At 68.6% G+C, this 21,406-nt stretch overlaps 2 protein-coding genes across 3 annotated transcripts; one reads left to right on the forward strand and one right to left on the reverse strand.

Moving 5' to 3' along the window:
• Positions 1-6,742, reverse strand: PSMB9 (proteasome 20S subunit beta 9). 2 transcript variants are annotated; one of them, XM_075017701.1, is made up of 6 exons: positions 6,681-6,742; positions 4,117-4,184; positions 1,782-1,913; positions 1,577-1,706; positions 694-835; positions 1-180 (listed from the first exon to the last, which is right to left on the reverse strand). In XM_075017701.1, exons 1-6 carry the CDS (start codon positions 6,717-6,719, stop codon positions 53-55), a joined length of 639 nt encoding a protein of 212 aa, XP_074873802.1. In that variant the 5' UTR covers positions 6,720-6,742; the 3' UTR covers positions 1-52. The 2 variants fall into 2 exon arrangements, with proteins under 2 accessions (XP_074873802.1, XP_074873801.1); XM_075017700.1 differs by having other exon boundaries at positions 6,669-6,727.
• Positions 6,743-7,442: 700 nt separating this feature from the next.
• Positions 7,443-19,794, forward strand: TAP1 (transporter 1, ATP binding cassette subfamily B member). Its single transcript, XM_075017725.1, has 11 exons — positions 7,443-8,187; positions 8,903-9,017; positions 10,204-10,334; positions 10,835-11,040; positions 11,172-11,369; positions 13,132-13,260; positions 13,536-13,724; positions 13,862-14,035; positions 15,015-15,174; positions 17,604-17,740; positions 18,865-19,794. The coding sequence occupies exons 1-11, from the start codon at positions 7,683-7,685 to the stop codon at positions 19,105-19,107; spliced, it is 2,187 nt and encodes a 728-aa protein (XP_074873826.1). The 5' UTR covers positions 7,443-7,682; the 3' UTR covers positions 19,108-19,794.
• The last annotated feature ends 1,612 nt before the right edge of the window (positions 19,795-21,406 follow it).

Raw genomic sequence — 21,406 nt, forward strand, 5'->3', positions numbered from 1 at the left:
CTGTGCCGCAGGGGACGGTTTATTGGTACCACGAGGGGCCGGCGGGCGACCGTCACTCGTCGTAGAACTTGGGGATCTCGTCCCCCAGGATCACCTGCTCCACGGCGCCCACCTGGCTGATGGTGACGAGATAAATGACCCCCCCGCTGGAGCCATCGCGGCTCATGGCCAGGGCGATCGCTGTGGGGGACAAGGGTTAGTCACCTTGGGCTGCTGGATGGGCCCCGTGTCCTCCCCCACCCAGCCCCGTTCCCTGCCCCTGCCCCTGAGCCAGCCTGTCCTGTCCTGCGCCCAGGGGAGCCACCACCCCCAAGAGGGGCCAGGCCCTGCCCCATCCCCTGACCCCTGACCCAGCCTGTCCTGTCCTGCGCCCAGGGGAGCCAGCACCCCCCAGAGGGGCCAGGCCCTGCCCCATCCCCTGACCCCTGACCCAGCCTGTCCTGTCCTGCGCCCAGGGGAGCCAGCACCCCCCAGAGGGGCCAGGCCCTGCCCCATCCCCTGCCCCTGCCCCAGCCTGGCCTGTCCTGTGCCCAGGGGAGCCACCACCCCCCAGAGGGGCCAGGCCCTGCCCCATCCCCTGACCCCCGACCCAGCCTGGCCTGCCCTGTGCCCAGGGGAGCCGGCGCCCCGCAGAGGGGCCAGGCCCTGCCCATTCCCAGCCCTGGCGCTGAGTGATGCCGGCGGGGGCCGTACCGTTCTTGGTGAACTGGCGACACTCCTCCGGCGTCATGCCCGGCTTGTAGGCCGCGTCCACGTAGCCGTAAATGTAGGCGCTGCCGGAGCCGCCGATGGCGAAGGGGTGGCGGGTGAGCATCCCGCCCAGCGTCCCGTACACCTGCGGGGGGGGCGCTGCCTGTCACGGCCCGGCTGGGGCCAGGGTGGTGACTGACCCAGACAGGCCCAGCACTGACGCCTTCCCCACCAGCTCCCTCCCTCCCGGGGGCCCAGGTGGGCGTCTCCTCCCTGCGCGGCCTGGCCCCCGCCTGGGCTGGGAGTGGCCGTGGGGCAGCGGGGGGGGAGGGGTGTTTCCCAGCCCCAGCAGCTGCTGATCTGCCACACAAGGGCCGGTGGGAGGCGTTTGCCAAGCCCAGGTGTAGGGGAGCCGTGGGGCCAGAGGAAGTGACAGGACGGCCCCAGGGACAAGCCCCCTTGAAGAGTTGGGAGGGGAGACGTGGGGCTCTGCCCTGCTGGGCTGGGGTGTGGGCCATGGGGCAGACAGAGTCAGGGCAGGATGGGATGGGGGGGTCTGACTAGTGGATGCAGTGGGGGGCAGCTGGATCCCCCCCTCCCTTGAGCTGCCCCAGCCTCACCTGCCCCCCCACCTCACCCTTCCTCCCCACCTGGCCCCTCCCACCTCAACCCCACCCAGCCTCACCTGCTCCCTCCCACATCACCCTCCACCCAGCCTCACCTGCCCCCCCACCTCACCCGTCCTCCCCACCTGGCCCCTCCCACCTAAACGCCACCCAGCCTCACCTGCCCCCTCCCACCTCACCCTCCACCCAGCCTCACCTGCCCCCCACCTCACCCGTCCCCCCCACCTGCCCCCTCCCACCTCAACCCCACCCAGCCTCACCTGCCCCCCCTTCTTGCGGTCCCAGCCGGCCACCATGAGGTGCGCCGAGAGCTCCTCCTTGTACTTGTAGCTGATGCCCTTCACCAGGTTGGCGGCCGCCAGCACCAGCGGGGGCTCCTCCATGTCCAGGCTGGGGGCAGAAGGGGGGTCAGTGAGGACAGGGGGGGCAGCCCCAGCCCCCCCCCAGCCAGCCCACCCCTCCCACCTGTGCAGCTGGAGCTGGTAGTGCACCATGTCGGCGATGGCCTGGGCGTCGGCGGCGGAGCCGGACAGGGCGCAGTAGATCCGCTCGTGCAGGGGGGCCAGCTTGTCGAAGACCCGGTTCACCACGGCCTCCCTGCGGCAGAGAACCCGGTGCCCGCCGGCGCCTGAGCGGCTGGCGGAGGCAGGCAGAGCCCCGGCCCCAGGGAGGAGACGCACACCCCTGCGGCGGGCTCAGGCCGGGAAGGGGTTAACGCCCTCGGGCCGCACCGGGGGCCTGGGGCTGGGGAGAGGCCACCTGCCCCGTCCCAGCCCCCTCGGCCTGCCCCTTTCTGAGCCGATTCCCCCGTGCGGCCCCGTCCCACCCCCGGCACTGGTGTGGCCCGTCTGAGACCCTTCCCTGCTGCCCAGGCACCGCAGGGGAGACCAGGGCCGCGGTGCTGTGGCTTTACGCCGGCACCAGGAAACGCTCCGCCCCTTCGCGGTGATTCCCAGCCCCAGCTCTGCCTGGCCGACTGCCCCTGCCCCCAGTGGGTGTTCCCCAGGCGCCCGCCCCAGGGACGCCAGGCTCGCCCGTGGGAGCGGTACCCGCTCACTGAGAGCCTCGCTGCCCCCAGCAGGCATCTCCCGGTGCTCGCGGGAGCGGTACCCGCTCACTGAGAGCCTCGCTGCCCCCAGTGGGCATCTCCCGGCGCCCGTGGGAGCGGTACCCGCTCACTGAGAGCCTCGCTGCCCCCAGTGGGCATTTCCCGGCGCCCGCCGGAGCGGTACCCGCTCACTGAGAGCCTCGCTGCCCCCAGTGGGCATCTCCCGGCGCCCGCCGGAGCGGTACCCGCTCACTGAGAGCCTCGCTGCCCCCAGTGGGCATTTCCCGGCGCCCGCGGGAGCGGTACCCGCTCACTGAGAGCCTCGCTGCCCCCAGCGGGCATCTCCCGGCGCTCGCGGGAGCGGTACCCGCTCACTGACAGCCTCGCTGCCCCCAGTGGGCATCTCCCGGCGCCCGCCGGAGCGGTACCCGCTCACTGAGAGCCTCGCTGCCCCCAGTGGGCATTTCCCGGCGCCCGCGGGAGCGGTACCCGCTCACTGAGAGCCTCGCTGCCCCCAGTGGGCATTTCCCGGCGCTCGTCGGAGCGGTACCCGCTCACTGAGAGCCTCGCTGCCCCCAGTGGGCATTTCCCGGCGCCCGCCGGAGCGGTACCCGCTCACTGAGAGCCTCGCTGCCCCCAGTGGGCATTTCCCGGCGCCCGCCGGAGCGGTACCCGCTCACTGAGAGCCTCGCTGCCCCCAGTGGGCATCTCCCGGCGCCCGCTGGAGCGGTACCCGCTCACTGAGAGCCTTGCTGCCCCTAGTGGGCATCTCCCGGTGCCCGCGGGAGTGGTACCCGCTCACTGAGAGCCTCACTGCCCCCAGTGGGCATTTCCCGGCGCCCACGGGAGCGGTACCCGCTCACTGAGAGCCTCGCTGCCCCCAGTGGGCATCTCCCGGCGCCCGCCAGAGCGGTACCCGCTTACTGAGAGCCTTGCTGCCCCCAGTGGGCATCTCCCGGCGCCCGCGGGAGTGGTACCCGCTCACTGAGAGCCTCGCTGCCCCCAGTGGGTGTTCCCCAGGCGCCCGCCCCAAGGACGTGGGAGCACTTTCCCGCGCTCGTCCCCATCGGCTTTGCTCTGACCTGTCCGGAGCAGGTTAGTTCCGACCCCTCCCTCCCCTGCCCCGTTTACCCCTCTCTGCAGGTGGGTGACCGGGAGGTCGGCCCTGCAGAGAGCAGGGGGGTGATGGAGGACAGGCCGGACTCAGGCTCCATGGGGCAGGGGGTGGGGGGAGATTCCCTCAGCTGGGGGAGGCACAGCAGGCGTCTCATGGTAAAGCTATGCCCACCCCAGCAGAGCCCACCCCCCTCTGCAGAGACACCTCCCACAGGATTGGGGCTCATCCCCCCCCCCAGCAGAGCCCACCCCCGCACGGCAGAGCCCACCCCCCTCTGCAGAGACACCTCCCACAGGATTGGGGCTCAGCCCCCCCAGCAGAGCCCACCCCCGCACGGCAGAGCCCACCCCCCCCTGCAGAGACACCACCCACAGGATTGGGGCTCAGCCCCCCCCAGCAGAGCCCACCCCCGCATGGCAGAGCCCACCCCCCTCTGCAGAGACACCTCCCACAGGATTGGGGCTCAGCCCTCCCAGCAGAGCCCACCCCCCCTGCAGAGCCCACCTCCCCCAGGATTGGGGCTCAGTCCCCCAACACCAGGTGTGATGGACACTGGAGGACCAGCCCTGCCCCCTCCCCCGGGATGAGTGGCTGTCTCCCCCCCAAACCCTCCGCACCGGGGCCCCGGCACTCACCCCGCAGACACCCGGGAGTCGGAGCCCACCACGACCCCGCCGTCAAACTCCACCGCCATGATGGTGGTCTGGGAAGGGAGCAGGGGGTCAGCGCGGGGGTCCCTGCCAGGAGGGCTCGGGGGACGCCCAGGCAGTCAGCAGAGCCCCACAGCCGGCAGCGGACGCCTATTGGCAGTGCCCGTCCGCACACAGCTCAGTGCAGGTAACAAGCTGTACTGCGCCCCGGCATGGCGGGGCCCTGCTGGGGGTCACCCCAGGCCCGGCAGGAGCAGGCGCGGGAACTGTGGGGGTCCCAGGGCTCCCCCAAGCCTTAGCCCAGAGTCCAGCCGCACTGTGTCCTGGGGAGCTCTGTGCTGAGCCCTCCGGGTCACTGGGCGGGAGGCAGGAATCTTGGCATGGGAACCCCACAGCAGACCCCCAGCGGGGCAGGGGCGGGGGGCTGCAGGCAGAGCACACCTCGCATGGGCACCACCACTCTACTGGAGAGAATGGGGGTGCGGGAGGCTGGGAGCCAGGACTCCTGGTTCTCTCCCCAGTGCTGGGGGGGGCAGTGGGGGCTGGTGGCTAGAGCAGGGGCTGGGAGCCGGGACTCCTGGGTTCGCTCTGGTGCTGGGGGGCAGTGGGGGTGGGTGGTTGGGGTTGGTAGCCAGGACTCCTGGGTTCTCTCCAGTGCTGGGAGGGCAGTGGGGGCTGGTGGCTAGAGCAGGAGCTGGGAGCCAGGACTCCTGGGTTCTCCGCCAGCTGTCTGTGTGTGAAGTCAGCGCCCTAGCAGCAGAAGCCCCTCCTGGTGGGTGCCATCTAGCCCACGGCTCCATGGGCTGGGCAGGGTGGCTGTGGCATGGCTCTCAGCGGGCAAAGGGCTTGGGGCGAGGTGTGAGAAAGGGCTGGTGGCTGGTGCAGAGCCCGGGGGTGGGGGGCGGTTCCTGCCCCTGCTGCCTGGAACGGCAGGTGCAAAGGGCGGTGGCTGCGTTCCCGACCAGGCAGTGCCTGGCAGCGGTGCCAGGTTCAGGGCACGGGGGGGGAGCACATGGCACCTCCCAGCCGGAGCGGCCCATCCCCAGGCCATGGCATGAAATGAGTCACTGGGGGGTAGACTAGGACTGGCAGCCCAGTGGTCAGGGCCCCCGCCCCACAGCTGAGACCTTGGGCCAGGCCCCATTCGTAACACAAGCTGGGGGAGCCCCCCCAACAGCCCATTTCCCCCTGGTTAGAGCACCCGGGGGGCCGTTCCCAGCCCCCCAGCAGAGGTGGGAACTGAACTAGGTTCCCCACACCCCAGCGTGTCTTAGTTCTGCTCTAACCTGAGCAGAAAGGCTGCGCCCAGCCCAGCGCCCCCGCTAACCGCCACCGGGGGGGCTTCAGCGTGGGGGGGGCACAGGCTGCTGATTGGACTGGGTCCCTTTCCAAACCCAGCCCCAGGCCTGCCCCCGCCCCCGCAGTGCAGGGAGACACAGGTGCCAGGGGGTTCAGCGCCAGCTGGGTCAGGGGAGATCGGGGGTCACAGAGGGGCCAGTCTGGAGCTGAGGCAGAGAAGGGCTCCGGTGGGGAACCCCCGGGGGGGGGTTCTGCCATCTCTACCCTTCCTGGGGCCCCTCTAACCCTCCTCCAGCAATCCAGCCCTGTCCCACCTGGGCCAACTCCAGGGGGAAATCCCTGCCCCAGCAAAACGGGATTCCCCCCTTGCTTCCACCACAGCAAGGCCTGGGGAACCCCGAAGCCACCAGAGCTCCCCACCCTCAGAGCACCTTCATTAATTAACCCACCGCCGCTCTGCCTCCCTGCACAGGAGTATTGCAGGGTACAGGGGAGGAACAGAAACGCTGCCAGGGAGAGAGCCCAGGAGTCCTGGCTGCCAGCCCCCTGCTCTGACCACCAGCCCCCACTGCCCTCCCAGAGCCGGGAGAACCCAGGAGTCCTGGCTCCCAGCCCCAACCACCAGCACCCACTGCCCTCCCAGTGCCAGGGAGAGAACCCAGGAGTCCTGGCTCCCAGCCCCTGCTCTAACCACCAGCCCCCACTGCCCTCCCAGTGCCAGGGAGAGAACCCAGGAGTCCTGGCTCCCACCCCTGCTCTAACCACCAGCCCCCACTACCCTCCCAGAGCCGGGAGAGAACCCAGGAGTCCTGGCTCCCAGACTCTGCTCTAACCACCAGCCCCCACTGCCCTCCCAGAGCAAAGCCAGAAGAAGGGGTTTCGGGGGTACAGCAAGGGGAGCGGGTTACCGGGAGGAGAAGGGGGCTATGGGTGGCAGAAGGGGAGGGGTTACCGGGGGGCAGCAGGGCCCCCACCCGCCGCCAGCAGGGCTCAGGGACCGCGCAGCCGCGGCACACGGAAAGCGAAAGCGGCTCCGGCCCGGCCGGGGGGAGCACGTGTGCGGGGGGAGCAGGGGGGTTCAGCCGCCCGGATCCCGCCGCCCCGGGGCCCGAGCCGGGCAATGCTGGGGGGAGGGGGCTGAGCCAGGCAGCGGGTGGGGCAATTCCTAGGGCAGTTACCGGGGCGCCCCCACGCCCCCCGGAACCCCCCCGCGCTGCCCCCCGCGGATCCCCACTTACCCCCGTGCGGACCTCCCCCTCCGCCGAGCCGGGCGCCCCCCAGCCCGCCATCCTGGACCCACCGCACCGCAGCACTAGCGCCCAGGACAGCTCCGGCCCCGCCCGCCTCCCTGCAGCGCCGCCCACCGCCGCCAGGGGCCGCGCCGCGGGCAACCTGCCCGGCCCCGCTCTGCCTGGCAACAGGTGACGCGCCCGCGTCCCAAGCCGCGTCCCCTGTCCCTCAGGGCTGGGGGGCAGCTGCGGGACCCCAGAAACGCTGTGAGCCCCGCGGGGGGCGGAGTGAACAGACCCCCTAGAGCAGGCGGGGCTCGGGCGCGTCCACCGGGGGATAAGAGCGCCCCAGGGGTGGCCGGGGGCTGCGGCCCCTCATATCCGTGAGCCGCGTCCCGCCACACCCCCGCCCGCAGCCCCATTGCAAACGGGGGGGGGCTCCCGAATTTGTTGCATGTGCAGAACCCCGGGAACGCGCCCTCGGGGGGCTCCGCCCACCAGCCGGGGGGCGCCGGCACCGCCTGGAGCCCGGGGAGGGCCGGTTCGCGCCGCTCTAACGCCCCCCCCCCCAGGGCAGGTGGGGAGAGGTGCGGGGGGGAGGGGGCTCGGACCCCCAGCCCAGCTGTCGGGGAGCAGAGTCGGGAGATTATTTGCATCCCCCCCGCGCCAGTCTATGGGGCGCGTCCCCTCCCCCCCAGCAGGGCGGGGCTCCCCCGCGGAGCAGCCCCCTCCCCCCCGCGCTGCGCATCCCGTTTCGCTTTCGCTTTCGGGCCGCCGCCTTTCCCGGAAGCGGAGCTGCCCGGCGCGGAGCGGCCGGGACTTCCCGGGGCGGGCGGCGAACCCGCGGCTGGTCCCGCCCCGCCCGAGCCGCCTCCAGCCGCCGGCGCAGGGCCCGAGCCGCAGCGGAGCGGCGCCGCGTTCACACGGCCACTCCGGCGCCGGGAGCCGGGCGCTGCCAGAGGGCGCCCCCTGCGGGGGGACTCGGAGCCGGAGGCCGGGCTGGGAGCAGCCCCCGCCGGCGGGATGAAGCTGCCCCTGGCCTGGGGGTACCTGCCCCTGGCGGCGCTGCTCGACCTGCTGACCCTGCGCCTGGCCCAGCTGCTCTGCCCCCTGCTGCAGCCCTGGCCCCCCCTGGCCCTGGCCTGGGCGCTGGCCCTGCCGCGCTGGGCCCTGCTGAGCCTCGGCGCCCAGGCTGCCCGTGCCCAGGGCCTCCCCGGGGGGCTGCGGGACGCGCTGCTGCCCCTGGCCGCCCTGCTTGGCCTGCTGCTGCCCTGCTGTGGGACCCTGCAGGCGCTGGCCCGGCCCCGGGGCCCCCCCTGGGAGCTGCTGCTGGCCTGGGGACGCTGGGACGTCTGGGGCCTGACCTATGGCACAGCGGGGCTGGCGGCCGTGCTCTGGCACCAGCTGTGGCCCGGCGGCACGGGGGAGCCGGGGTCCTCGGCCGCGCTGGGCCGGCTGCTGGCCTGCGTGTGGCCCGACCGGCTGCGCTTCGGGGCCGTGGCTGTGTTCCTGGTGCTGTCCTCGCTCGGTGAGTGGGGGGCTGCGGGCGCGAGGGGGAGGGACCTGGGTCCTGCTGGCAGCTCCCCGAGCCAGCCCATCCCACCCCTGGGGTCTGATCACACAGAAACCCGCCTGTGCCCGCGTATAAACTCACTTCCGGTTTGTGCAGCACCCGGCGCGGCAGGGTCTTGAGCTCAGCCAGGCTCTGGGCAGCGCCTGTCACGACAGGGCCCTGAGCTTGCCTGGGGCAGTCACAGAAGGGAGGCTGCACAAGTGTAGGCAGTGACTGGTGATGGCTCGGAGGCATGAGACAGTCTCTGGATCCTAACCGCTAGGTGCCACTGCCCTCCCAGCGCCACGGAGAGAACCCAGGAGTCCGGGCTCCCAGCCCTGCTCTAACCACCAGCCCCCACTGCCCTCCCAGCGCCAGGGAGAGAACCCAGGAGTCCGGGCTCCCAGCCCCTGCTCTAACCACCAGCCCCCACTGCCCTCCCTGAGCCAGGGAGAACCCAGGAGTCCGGGCTCCCAGCCCTGCTCTAACCACCAGCCCCCACTGCCTTCCCAGCGCTGGGGAGAACCCAGGAGTCCTGGCTCCCAGCCCTCCTCTAACCACCAGCCCCCACTGCCCTCCCAGTGCTGGGGAGAACCCAGGAGTCCTGGCTCCCAGCCCTGCTCTAACCACCAGCCCCTACTGCCCTCCTGGGGAGCCCCACAGTCCTGACCCCCTGTGCTGTCGGCTGCAGGGGAGATGGCGATCCCCTACTACACGGGGCGCATGACTGACTGGATTGTGAGCGAGGACGACCCCTCGGCCTTTAGCCGGGCCATCTGGGCCATGTCACTCATCACCATCGGCAGGTAGGGCTGGGGGGCCGGGCGCATGGGCTGGGATCAGTGGGCACTGGGGGCGGGCCGGGAGCATGGGCTGGGATCAGTGGGCACTGGGGGCGGAGCTGGGGCCGTGGGGTGGAGGGTCAGTGGGCACTGGGGGGGGGAGCTGGGGCTGTGGGGTGAAGAGTTGGTGCAGGAAGGTCTCTGAGGGAATTTAGGGGCAGTTGTGGGGAGATTGCGGCTGGGGGTGAGTGGGTTTGGGGCAGGATGGGGGGGGTACAGCCGTGCTGGGGGAAGGAGCGTGACTGCGTTTGGGGGCTCAGGGGAGGTCGGGGGGGCTATGGCCGTGCTGGGGGAAGGAGCGTGGCTGCATTTGGGGGTTTGGGGCAGGTCGGGGGGGCTATGGCCATGCTGGAGGTAGGTCTGGAAGGAGCGTGGCTGCGTTTGGGGTAGGTCGGGGGGGCTATGGCCGCGCTGGGGGAAGGAGCGTAGCTGCGTTTGGGGGCTCAGGGCAGGTTGGGGGGGGCTACGGCCATGCTGGGGGAAGGTCTGGGAGGAGCGTGGCTGTGTTTGGGGGCTCAGAGCAGGTCGGGGGGGGCTACGGCTGTGCTGGGGGAAGGTCTGGGAGGAGCATGGCTGCATTGGGGCTCAGAGCAGTTCGGGGGGGCTATGGCCGTGCTGGGGGAAGGAGTGTGGCTGCGTTTGGGGGTTCGGGGCAGGTTGGGGGGCTACGTCCGTGCTGGAGAAAGGAGCGTGGCTGTGTTTGGGGGCTCAGGGCAGGTCGGGGGGGGGCTACGGCTGTGCTGGGGGAAGGTCTGGGAGGAGCATGGCTGCATTGGGGCTCAGAGCAGTTCGGGGGGGCTACATCCGTGCTGGAGAAAGGAGCGTGGCTGTGTTTGGGGGCTCAGGGCAGGTCGGGGGGGCTATGGCCGCGCTGGAGAAAGGAGCGTGGCTGTGTTTGGGGGCTCAGAGCAGGTCGGGGGATACGGCCGCGCTGGGGGAAGGAACGTGGCTGTGTTTGGGGGCTCGGGGCAGGTTGGGGGGCTACGTCCGCGCTGGAGAAAGGAGCGTGGCTGTGTTTGGGGGCTCAGAGCAGGTCGGGGGGGGCTACGGCCGTGCTGGGGGAAGGTCTGGGAGGAGCGTGGCTGCGTTTGGGGGTTCGGGGCAGGCGGGAGCCCCAGCACTGACCCTGCGCCTCCCCCACGGCCGGCAGCGCCGTGACCGAGTTTGTGAGCGACTGTGTCTATAACGGCACCATGAACCGGATCCACACCCGTCTGCAGAGCCAGGTGTTCGGCTCCGTCCTGCGCCAGGAGATCGCCTTCTTCCACACCAACCGCACCGGTGCGCACAGCCCGCCCCACAGGGGCCCGGGGGTCGCGGAAGGGCGGGGGAAGCTGGACGCGTGGAGGGGGCGTGGGTGGGTGGGAGGGAGGGAGCCCGGGGATGGGGGATGGGCGGGGGAAGCTGGGGGTGTGGATAGGGCGTGAGTGGGGGGCAGGGAGGGAGCCCGGGGGTGGGGGCTGGGCGGGGGAAGCTGGGGGTGTGGAGGGGGCGTGAGTGGGGGGCAGGGAGGGAGCCCGGGGATGGGGGATGGGCGGGGGAAGCTGGGGGTGTGGAGGGGGCGTGGGTGGGTGGGGAGGAGGGAGCCCGGGGATGGGGGATGGGCGGGGGAAGCTGGGGGTGTGGAGGGGGCGTGGCGGGGGGCAGGGAGGGAGCCCGGGGGTGGGGGATGGGCGGGGGAAGCTGGGGGTGTGGAGGGGGCGTGGCGGGGGGCAGAGTGGGGTGCCGTGGAATCCATGCAGGACCCCCCCCACCGCCCACACTAACCCCTCCTCCCGCAGGGGACATCACCTCGCGGGTGACGGCCGACACGGAGGCCATGAGCGAGGCGCTGAGCGAGAGGCTGAACCTGCTGCTGTGGTACGGGGTGCGGGGACTCTTCCTCTTCGGCCTCATGGTGCGGGTGTCGCTGCGCCTGGTGCTCTTCACCGCCGTGGGGCTGCCCCTCATCCTGCTGGTGCCCAAGCTCTCCGGGAGGTTCCACCAGGTACCGCGCCCCCTTCCCGCCCCACAGCCTGTCCCCAGGCCCCCTCACAGCCTGCCCCCGCCCTGCTCAGACCCCTTCCTGCCCCACAACTTGCCCTGCCCCACACCCTGACCCCTGTTGACTCCCCGCAGCGCCTAGCACAGCAGGTGCAGGAGTCCCTGGCCAAGGCCAGCGAGGTGGCGGTGGAGACCTTCCAGGCCATGCCCACGGTGCGCAGCTTCGCCAACGAGGAGGGGGCGGCCCGGCGCTACGGCCAGCGCCTGCAGGAGACCTACCAGCTCAACAAGCGGGAGGCAGCCACCTACGCCGCCTCCATGTGGACCAACAGCGTAAGGGGGTGCTGCAGCAACGGAGGGGGGCGTCATGGCAACCAGGCGGGACGTATTGTGGCAACAGAGAAGGGGCGCAGTGGCAAAGGGGGACTGTGGTGGGTTGAATCACAGGAGTCCCCTTAGAGTTGTTCCCCGGAGGGGTGATCACTCTGTGACACTTGTCTTCCTCCCCTCTGGGGCTCCCCACCCCCTTGTCTTGCTCCACCAGATCTTCTGGTCACCCCCCAGGCCAGGACACAGAGATGGGGTAACCCCCCCAGCAGAGCAGCGCAGACACTGAGATCAGATCAGCTCCAAGACGGCTCAGCTCTAAGGGCTCAGCACCCCCCAAAAGGGACCAAATCCCCCCAAATCTGCCATACCCTGTGGAAAAGTGTTACACAGAGAGCGCTCACAAGGTCAGCTCCCTTTATCAATGAGCAAGAGATACACACCATGGTCGCTACCTCCCCTCTCCTGTCCCGGAACAATTGTTTACACCAGGCCAGATAGTGAACAGAAGCGCAAGCAGGAGGGTGTCAGTGGCTGCAAGTGTGAACAGGCCAAGCAAAGCAAGGTACTAAGTTAAAATAAACAAAAAACTCTCCGTGGGTTCTAATCCACGAAGAAGCTTATTATGTGCACATTCATACCCTAAGCCAGTGTTCCTCGACCTTTCCTTAGAAAGTGCCCTTTAAAAGAAATAAAAGTACCCCCCAGTCCCTTCAGTTTTCAGATGCAGTTTTTTTATAACCATGGCAACACATTCATTTAAAGTGAATCGTAACTGGTGGCTTGGAAGAAGTGGCCTGTTGGCCATAAACTTGCTGTTGTACGTACGATAGTGTAAAAAGGATAAAAAAAAATTAGATGACCATAAAATAAGTTCAGTTTTTTTATTCATAAAAGGTTGAGGAACCTGGAGTTAATGAACCCTCTGGAGACCTCGATGTGCCCCCTGCCTCCCCCTCCCCGGGCTACAGGGACCCCTGGATGAGAACCACTGCTCTAAACAGCTCCAGTCAAAGCTTCCAGTCAGAAAAAAGACTGGTTGCTTCCCTTTGCTTAAACAGCCTTTTCCCAGGGCGGGAATCTGCTGTTCTGCACCCCCATCCCCAGGGAGAAATACAAGGTGGGAGATGGTTCCCCTTCCAGGTAGCACAGCCAGGTGTCTTTCTAGGGCCAACCACAGTTTGGGCTTATGAGACAAACTGACCCATTCCCTGAGCCATTAGCTACCAGCAGTCTCACTTAACAGGCTCATCAGCGCCTTCAGAATTAGGAACAGACTGACGCATTGGGCGTCTGACTTCACACACACACACACACACACACACACACCAATGGGATCTACAGACACAGCCGAGCGTAGCTGGAACATTGCCGGGTTACGTGACTGGTTGTGCGTACGCAGCTTTACATTACGAATGTTTATAGCTGTTAGCCAACTTCCACGAGGCATTGGTGGAGTGGTGGGGGTGTGACAAGGACCCCAGGGCAAGGAGGGAGCAGAGCCAGGGGACAGCCTAGGGGAAGTGCTGGAAGGTTGTACCAAGGGGGCAGGGGAACGCAGTAACCCTCAGGGCAGGGGGTGGACGGGGGCTGGGACATGGTATCCCATGGGGGGTATCTCAGGGTGGGGGGAGCAGAGGGGGTGGGGCATGGTGGGGTCCCCCAGCTGGAACCAGCTCTGAGCCCCCATCCCACTCTGTAGGGTGGGGGCCGCCAGAGTGCCCTGTGGGGGGAGCAGAGCCCCGTTAATGCCCTGTCACCCCCCCAGCTATCGGGACTGGCACTTAAGGTGGGGATCCTGTACTACGGGGGGCAGCTGGTCACCGCAGGGGCCGTCAGCGCTGGGGACCTGGTCACCTTCGTCCTGTATGAGATGCAGTTCACCACGGCTGTGGAGGTGAGTGTGGGGAGTTCTCCGTGCTGTGGGGCTGTGGCCCAGGGGGAACTATGTGGGGGAGCACCCAGCCCTGAGCTTCTATTCCTCCCACATACAGCTCCCAAGCTGCCCCAGGAATGGAGGGGGGCCAAGGTGGGGCATCGGAGCTGTGTGCTGAGGGCTATGGGGGGCAGTGGAGCTGTGTGGTGGGTGGGGGGCTGGGGGCCATCGGAGCTGTGTGATGGGTGGGGGGCTATGGCGGGAGCTCAGCTGGCTCTGTCTCCCCCCACCCCTAGGTGCTGCTTTCCACATTCCCCAGCGTGCAGAAGGCTGTGGGCTCCTCGAAGAAGATCTTTGAGTACATGGAGCGGACGCCCCAGATCAGCCCCCCTGGGACGCTGGCTCCCCCCACGCTGCGCGGCCACCTGCAGGTGCAGGACGTCTGGTTCACCTACCCTGGCCGGGACGACGCCCCTGTGCTCAAGGTACCGTGGGGGTGGCGCTAGAGCAGGGACAAGGATTCTGTGGGGGGGGGCTGCAGGGGAGATGGGGGTGGAGCTGGGGGGCCCAGGGCTGGGGGAGGGTGTCCCGTTGTCTAACCGCTGCTTTCCCCGCTCTCCAGGGGGTGACCCTGGAGCTGCGCCCTGGGGAGGTGACGGCGCTGGTGGGCCCGTCGGGCGCAGGGAAGACGGCGCTGGTGGCCCTGCTGGAGCGCTTCTATGAGCCCCAGCGTGGGCGGCTGCTGCTGGACGGGCGTGAGCTGCGGGAGTACGACCCCCGCTACCTGCACCGCCAGGTACCAGCTGCATCGCTTTTCTCTCTAGGGTTTAACTGCCACTTTCGAAACAAAGGCTCTTATCTCCCACTGCTTCTTTTACCTGGTTGTTATGCCAGGGTGGCGTTGATTTTTTTGTTTCTCTTCCTCTGTGTGTGTGTGTGTGTGTGTGTGTGTTAATTTGGGACATACATTTAAGTTACGTTACATGCCCCACTATTGGGCTGCTGGGGTGTTTTCCCCGCCACAGGATGTTAAATTTAATTACGTTATAGTCGTTATTACCAAGCGCTCCAGCTACACTCACCTCTGGAACTAAAGCAAGAGCTGCCTTTCCTCCCCCACGTCACTGCTCGCACAGCTGGTAACTCTGGGGTCCCCAGGTGTCAATGTCTGGACACTCCTCCAGTGTGATGGGGTTCGGGGTCCCCCAGGCTCTGCCCCTGTCCCCAGGCAGGAGTGACTCTCACTGGCAGGAGAACAGCGGGTTTATTAGCCGACAGGACGCAGCGTCGTACAGAGGGGTCAGCGCAGCCGGCAGAGACAGCCAGTCCCAGCCATGCTGGGGAGAGGAGGCCCCGAGGGGCCCCCAGAGCCGGGGCCTGGCCCCCTCCTTTGTCTCTCTCCCCCCCAGCCCAGACTCACTGCTCCCAACTCCCAGTTCCAATTCAAACTGCTCAGGCTCCACCTGCCCCTTTGTCTGCAGCCCAGAGGTGTCACCTGGGCGTCAGGTTACCCCCAGCAGGAGCCCCCCACCCTCTGTGAGACACACGCACACACACACACGTACCCCCCACTCCATCACACCCCTGCCCTCCCTCGCCCCGCTTGGGGCAGGATTCCAGATGCTGCAGAGGGGGTGCTCCTGGCAGCACGACCTTCTTGGGGTTCTGCTCCCACCAGCCCCACTCTGGGCCCCCCTGCACCTGTCAGGGTTCATTGGGTGCAGTGAGCTTGTGCGTTCTCAGCCCCCAATCCTCTGGCTTCACTGCACCCCCAGGTGGCGCTGGTGAGCCAGAAACCAGTGCTGTTCGCCCGCTCGCTGCACGAGAACATCGCCTACGGGCTGGGGGGGCGCAGCCGCCAGGAGGTGACAGAGGCTGCCCGGCGGGCCAACGCCCACGGCTTCATCGCCCAGCTGAGCCAGGGCTACGACACAGGTACTAGCCCTGCTCCCCTGGGGTCCCTGTACCCCTCTCACAGCGCCCCTGTACCCCTCCCCCAGCACCCCAACACCCTGACCCCCCCCCACCATTGCCCAGCTGAGCCAGGGCTACGACACAGGTACCGGCCCTGCTCCCCTGGGGTCCCTGTACCCCTCTCACAGCGCCCCTGTATCCCTCCCCCAGCACCCCTGTACCTCTTCTCCCGCACCCCTGTACCCCTCCCCCAGCACCCTGACCCCCACTCCACCATTGCCCAGCTCAGCCAGGGCTACGACACAGGTACCGGCCCTGCTCCCCTGGGGTCCCTGTACCCCTCCTCCAGCACCCCTGTACCCCTCCCCCAGCACCCTGACCCCCACCCCACCATTGCCCAGCTCAGCCAGGGCTACGACACAGGTACTGGCCCTGCTCCCCTGGGGTCCCAGTACCCCTCTCACAGCGCCCCTGTATCCCTCCCCCAGCACCCCAACACCCTGACCCCCCCACCATTGCCCAGCTGAGCCAGGGCTACGACACAGGTACTGGCCCTGCTCCCCTGGGGTCCCTGTACCCCTTCCCCCGCACCCCTGTACCCCTCCCCCAGCACCCTGACCCCCACCCCACCATTGCCCAGCTCAGCCAGGGCTACGACACAGGTACCAGCCCTGCTCCCCTGGGGTCCCTGTACCCCTCCTCCAGCACCCCTGTACCCCTTCCCCCGCACCCCTGTACCCCTCCCCCAGCACCCTGACCCCCACCCCACCATTGCCCAGCTCAGCCAGGGCTACGACACAGGTACCGGCCCCCTGCTCCCCTGGGGTTCCCCAACCCCCTTGGACTACTGTACCCCTCCCCCTGCACCCCAGTACCCTGACCGCCACCCCACCATTGCCTGGCTGTGCCAGGGCTATGACACAGGTACCGGCCCCCGGCTGCTGCCCTCTGACCCCTCCCCCAGTACCCCGATACTCCATCCCCACCCCATCATTGCCTGGCTGTGCCAGGGCTATGACACAGGTACCGGCCCCCCCACTGCTGCCCTCTGACCCCTCCCCCAGTACCCCGATGCTCCATCCCCACCCCAGCATTGCCTGGCTGTGCCAGGGCTGCGACACTGCTCCCTCTAGGGCTCCAACCCTCTTGGGAATCTAAACCCCAGGGGCCCCAAACTCCCCTGAGACCCCCCAAGCCTCCTGGGGCCTTCCCACCCGCTGGGATTCTAACCCCTTGGGACCCCTGACCCCCACCCAATCATCGCCCAGCTGAGCCAGGGCTACCGCACAGTTACTGCCCCCCCCAAGCTCCCCCGAGGGCCCCAGACTCTGCTGAGACCCCTTCCCCCCGGCACCCCGACAGCCTGACCTGACCCCCTCCCTGTCATTGCCTCAGTGAGCCAGGGCTGTGACACAGGCGCTGAGCCCTACACCCCCGACTGCTCCTGGTACCCCGAGCCTTCTCCCTGGGATCCCAGGACCCCCAGCTGCCAGGAACCGCTATATCCTCTCTCAGGGCTCCCGGCCGCCACAGGATGAAGCTGTAGGAGGCGGGGAGTGATTGATCACAGGCTGAACTGCAGGGCAGCACCCCAATACCCTCCGGTCCCCCCAGGCCCAGGGAGCCATAGCCCCCCATGGCTATGGGCTGGGTGACCATCACTGGGCTCCCAGGAACCTCCCCCGTACACACAGGAACAGCCACGCAGTGTCGCCCCTCCTGGCTCAGGTCTCCCCCCGACGGGACCTCAATATCCCACTCCCCAGGGCTACAATACAGGAATCAGCGCCTGGCCTCCCTTCCCTTCCCCCGACTGCAGCACACGTACCAGGCCCGGTCCCTCCCTGTGACCCCCAAGTACCCCCAGAGCCCCCGGCCCCCTTCCCTTCCCCCGACTGCAGCTCACGTACCAGGCCCGGTCCCTCCCTGTGACCCCCAAGTACCCCCAGAGCCCCCGGCCCCCTTCCCTTCCCCCGACTGCAGCTCACGTACCTGGCCCGGTCCCTCCCTGTGACCCCCAAGTACCCCCAGAGTCCCCGGCCCCCTTCCCTTCCCCCAGCTGCAGCACACGTACCAGGCCCGGTCCCTCCCTGTGACCCGCAAGTACCCCCAGAGCCCCCGGCCCCCTTCCCTTCCCCCCAGCTGCAGCACATGTACCAGGCCCGGTCCCTCCCTGTGAGCCCCAAGTACCCCCAGAGCCCCTGGCCCCCTTCCCTTCCCCCGGCTGCAGCTCACGTACCACTCCCGGTCCCTCCCTGTTACCCACAAGTACTCCCAGAGCCCCCAGCCCCCTTTCCTTCCCCCAGCTGCAGCACACGTACCAGGCCCGGTCCCTCCCTGTGACCCCCAAGTACCCCCAGAGCCCCCACCCCCCAGCCTTGCCCCAGGGTGTATGCTGGGTGGGGCCCCTTGCACCCCCTACTGGGCACTGACCTCCGCTCTCCCCCCAGACGTCGGGGAGATGGGGGGGCAGATCTCGGGGGGCCAGAGGCAGGGGGTGGCCATCGCCCGCGCCCTGCTCCGGGACCCTCGCGTGCTGATCCTGGACGACGCCACCAGCGCCCTGGACACAGAGAGTCAGCTGCGGGTGAGCGAGGCGGGGGGCTGTGGGTTGGGAGTCGGGGGGGCTGTCAGGGCGACGGGGGGAGAGCCCAGGGGAGATGCAGGCGCCCCCAGGGGACTGGCGGAGGGGTCAGAGCTGGCAGCCTGAGCTGCTGGTGCTGGTGCAGTTCTTACCCGCCCCGGTGCGCTTAGGGCTGGTTCTGCATTTGGATGGAAGGAATGAGGGACCCCAGTACGGGGGGGGGGCACTGGCGGAGTCTCCACTGGGGGTTTGCTTGGGGGAGGGTGGCGCTTGGGGGGTGCCCCCCATAACCCCCCTGAGGCCTGGTGTGACCCCGGTGCCTGTCCCCGCAGGTCGAGAAGGGGGTGTACGAGGGTTCCCCACAGAACCCCCCCAAGGCCTGGTGTGACCCCGGCACCTGTCCCCGCAAGTGGAGAAAGGGATTTACGAGGGTTCCTCACAGAACCCCCCCAAGGCCTGGTGTGACCCCGGCACCTGTCCCCGCGGGTGGAGAAGGGGATTTACGAGGGTGCATAACCCCAAGGCCCGGTGTGACTCCAGCGTCTGTCCCCGCAGGTGGAGAAGGGGGTGTACGAGGGTTCCCCACAGAACCCCAAGGCCCGGTGTGACTCCAGTGTCTGTCCCCGCAGGTGGAGAAGGGGGTGTACGAGGGTTCCCCACAGAACCCCAAGGCCTGGTGTGACCCCGGCGCCTGTCCCCGCAGGTGGAGAAGGGGATTTACGAGGGTGCATAACCCCAAGGCCCGGTGTGACTCCAGCGTCTGTCCCCGCAGGTGGAGAAGGGGGCGTACGAGGGTTCCGCACAGAACCCCAAGGCCTGGTGTGACCCCAGCGTCTGTCCCCGCGGGTGGAGAAGGGGGCGTACGAGGGTTCCCCACAGAACCCCAAGGCCTGGTGTGACCCCAGCGCCTGTCCCCGCGGGTGGAGAAGGGGATTTACGAGGGTGCATAACCCCAAGGCCCGGTGTGACCCCAGCGCCTGTCCCCGCAGGTGGAGAAGGGGATTTACGAGGGTGCATAACCCCAAGGCCCGGTGTGACCCCAGCGTCTGTCCCCGCAGGTGGAGAAGGGGATTTACGAGGGTACATAACCCCAAGGCCCGGTGTGACCCCAGTGTCTGTCCCCGCAGGTGGAGAAGGAGATCTACGAGGGCGCGCGGGCCGGGCGCTCGGTGCTGCTCATCGCTCATCGCTTGAGCACTGTGGAGCGAGCTGACCGCATCCTGGTGCTGGAGGACGGGCAGGTCCGGGAGCAGGGCTCCCACGCGGAGCTGCTGGCGCGCCGGGGCTGCTACTGGCGCCTGGTGCAGACACAGCTGGACAGCGCTGAGGGGGGCGGTGCTGGGGATGGGCAGGGGGCCGGAGGGCCGTGAGGTTGTGTGATGGGGTTCAGGGGTCCCCAGGCGCTGCACCCTGGCTGCAGGCAGGAGTGACTCCCACCCAGCAGGTAGCACAGGAGGTTGATGAGGTGACAGAGTCCAGCTCAGCACAGAGGGGTCAGTGCAGCCGGCAGAGACAGTCATTGCAGCCCGTCCTGGGGAGAGGAGCCCGAGGGGGGCCCCTCTGGGGTGCAGCTTCCCCCCTCGCCAGGCTGGCTCCTTCCAGCTCCTCTTCCCCAGCTTCCAACTGCCGCCTCCAATTCCAACCCAGCTCGGCTCCTCCCTGCTCTGTGCTCAGGGCAGAGGTGTTACCTGCCAGCCCAGGTACAGCCCAGGGTCATCCTTAGCCCTGGGAGCTGCTCTGCCCCTCACACACACACACAGACTGAGTCTCACACATGCACCCCCCCCAACTCCATCACAGGTTGGTGCTGTGGGGCATCTGCTGGGGGCGTTTCTCAGCCTCCCAGGTGCTTCTCTGCCTCTGCTGCAGGTCTGGCTCCTCCCCAGTGCTGGGGCCTTTGGGTCCCTGCCCCGGCACAGGACACAGGACCGGTCGGCATGCAGGGGCCTCGGTCTCTGCACAGAGCCGAGCGCTGAGCGTGGAGGTGGGGGCGGCGAGGGGCGTGTGTCCGGCTGCGGCTGTTTGTCCGGCTTGCGTTTCATAATACAGAGTGGTTTTTGGTACGTTTCCTGTGTGTTCCTTGGTGTCGGCTCCCACCCCCAGGGACCGATTCCCCCAGCCCAGCCCCACGTGCAGAGGCCTGGGCCCACCTGTTAGGAAGGTCCGGCTGTCTCTCCCCGTGCCCCTGCCTGGGAGTCGGGGAACCCGCACTGCCAGCCATGGGGGGAAGTTGGGGTGCGGAGGGTTGTGTTGTACCCCCAGCTTCCCCACCCCCAGGGGCTGGCCCCACTGCTGACCCCCAGTGGCTCTGCCAGTGCTGGGTCCCGGCCTGTGGGTGACCCCACTGGGGTCCTGGCGTTCACCGCCTGCCAGGTTCCTGCTGCCCGTCCCGCAGGCAGGGACCAGACACTGAGAGCACTGAGGAGCGAGGGGGGACCCAGCCTGGTGCAATGACGGGGTGAAAAGGTTTTGGGAGGGGTGCAGCTCAGACCCCCCCCCAACCTAGAACTACTCCCAGTGCTACTGGTGCCAGCCAGCCCTGCTGAGTCTGAGCCTGGCACGGCTCTGGCTGGGGCAAGGACGAGGTGGGTGGGGGCAGTGAGCTGCGCGTGGGGCAGAGCTGGGCCAAGATGGGGCAGGGGGGCATGTGAACGCCCCGGGGCTGTGCCAGAGGGGAGCAGGGAGCCGCGAATGCCCTGGGCTGTGCTGGGAAGGGGGGCGGGGGGCACGTGAACGTCCCGGGGCTGTGCCAGAGGGGAGCAGGGAGCCGCGAATGCCCTGGGCTGTGGTGGGAAGGGGGGCGGGGGGCATGTGAACGTCCCGGGGCTGTGCCAGAGGGGAGCAGGGAGCCGCGAATGCCCTGGGCTGTGGTGGGAAGGGGGGCGGGGGGCACGTGAACGTCCCGGGGCTGTGCCAGAGGGGAGCAGGGAGCCGCGAATGCCCTGGGCTGTGGTGGGAAGGGGGGCGGGGGGCATGTGAACGTCCCGGGGCTGTGCCAGAGGGGAGCAGGGAGCTGCGAATGCCCCGGGCCGTTCTGAGAAGGGGGGTGGGGGGAGCTGTGAACGCCCCGGGACAGTGCCGGAGAGAGGGCGGGGTCATTATCAAGCCCTGCTTGGAGGTGTGAGGCACGTCAGCAGTTGCCAGGCAGATCGGGCTGCTCCAGGTTCTCGCGGCCCGGCCCAGCCCCGCCCCGCCCCGCCCCGCCCCACCTGCGAGCCCGGCGCCCGAGCAGCGCCCCTGGTGGCGGATGGGGGCACCGCAGGAGGGTGACCGAGTCTCCCCCCGCTGCTGGGTCCAGGCTGCCCCATTCCCGCTCCCTGCGCCCCTTGTGGGGGGTCCCTGCGCCCTTCACGGCCTTATTCCCCCGTTGGCTGCCCGGCCAAGGGCTCCCCCGCCTGCCTCTATGCACCCCGGGCTCCCCCTTCGCCCTCTCCCCGTGGGCGTTCCTTCCCTGTGCTCCCCATGTGTCCCCGGGCCCCCCCGCGCCGTCTTGCCAGGACTCCCCAAATGTCGCCTTCTCCAGAATTCCCCTGTTCCCCTCCCCCCCCCGCGCCCTCAGCTCCTCCTCCTGCGCCCCTGTACCCCGGAGCAGGATGGCCCCGCTGCGCCCGTCCGAGGCCAAATGTTCCCCTTTCCCGGGGTGCCGCTTCCTCTGAGCCCGCCGGTCTC

Source organism: Carettochelys insculpta, chromosome 22 (assembly GCF_033958435.1).
Source record: "Carettochelys insculpta isolate YL-2023 chromosome 22, ASM3395843v1, whole genome shotgun sequence".
Taxonomy (NCBI): Eukaryota; Metazoa; Chordata; order Testudines; family Carettochelyidae; genus Carettochelys; species Carettochelys insculpta.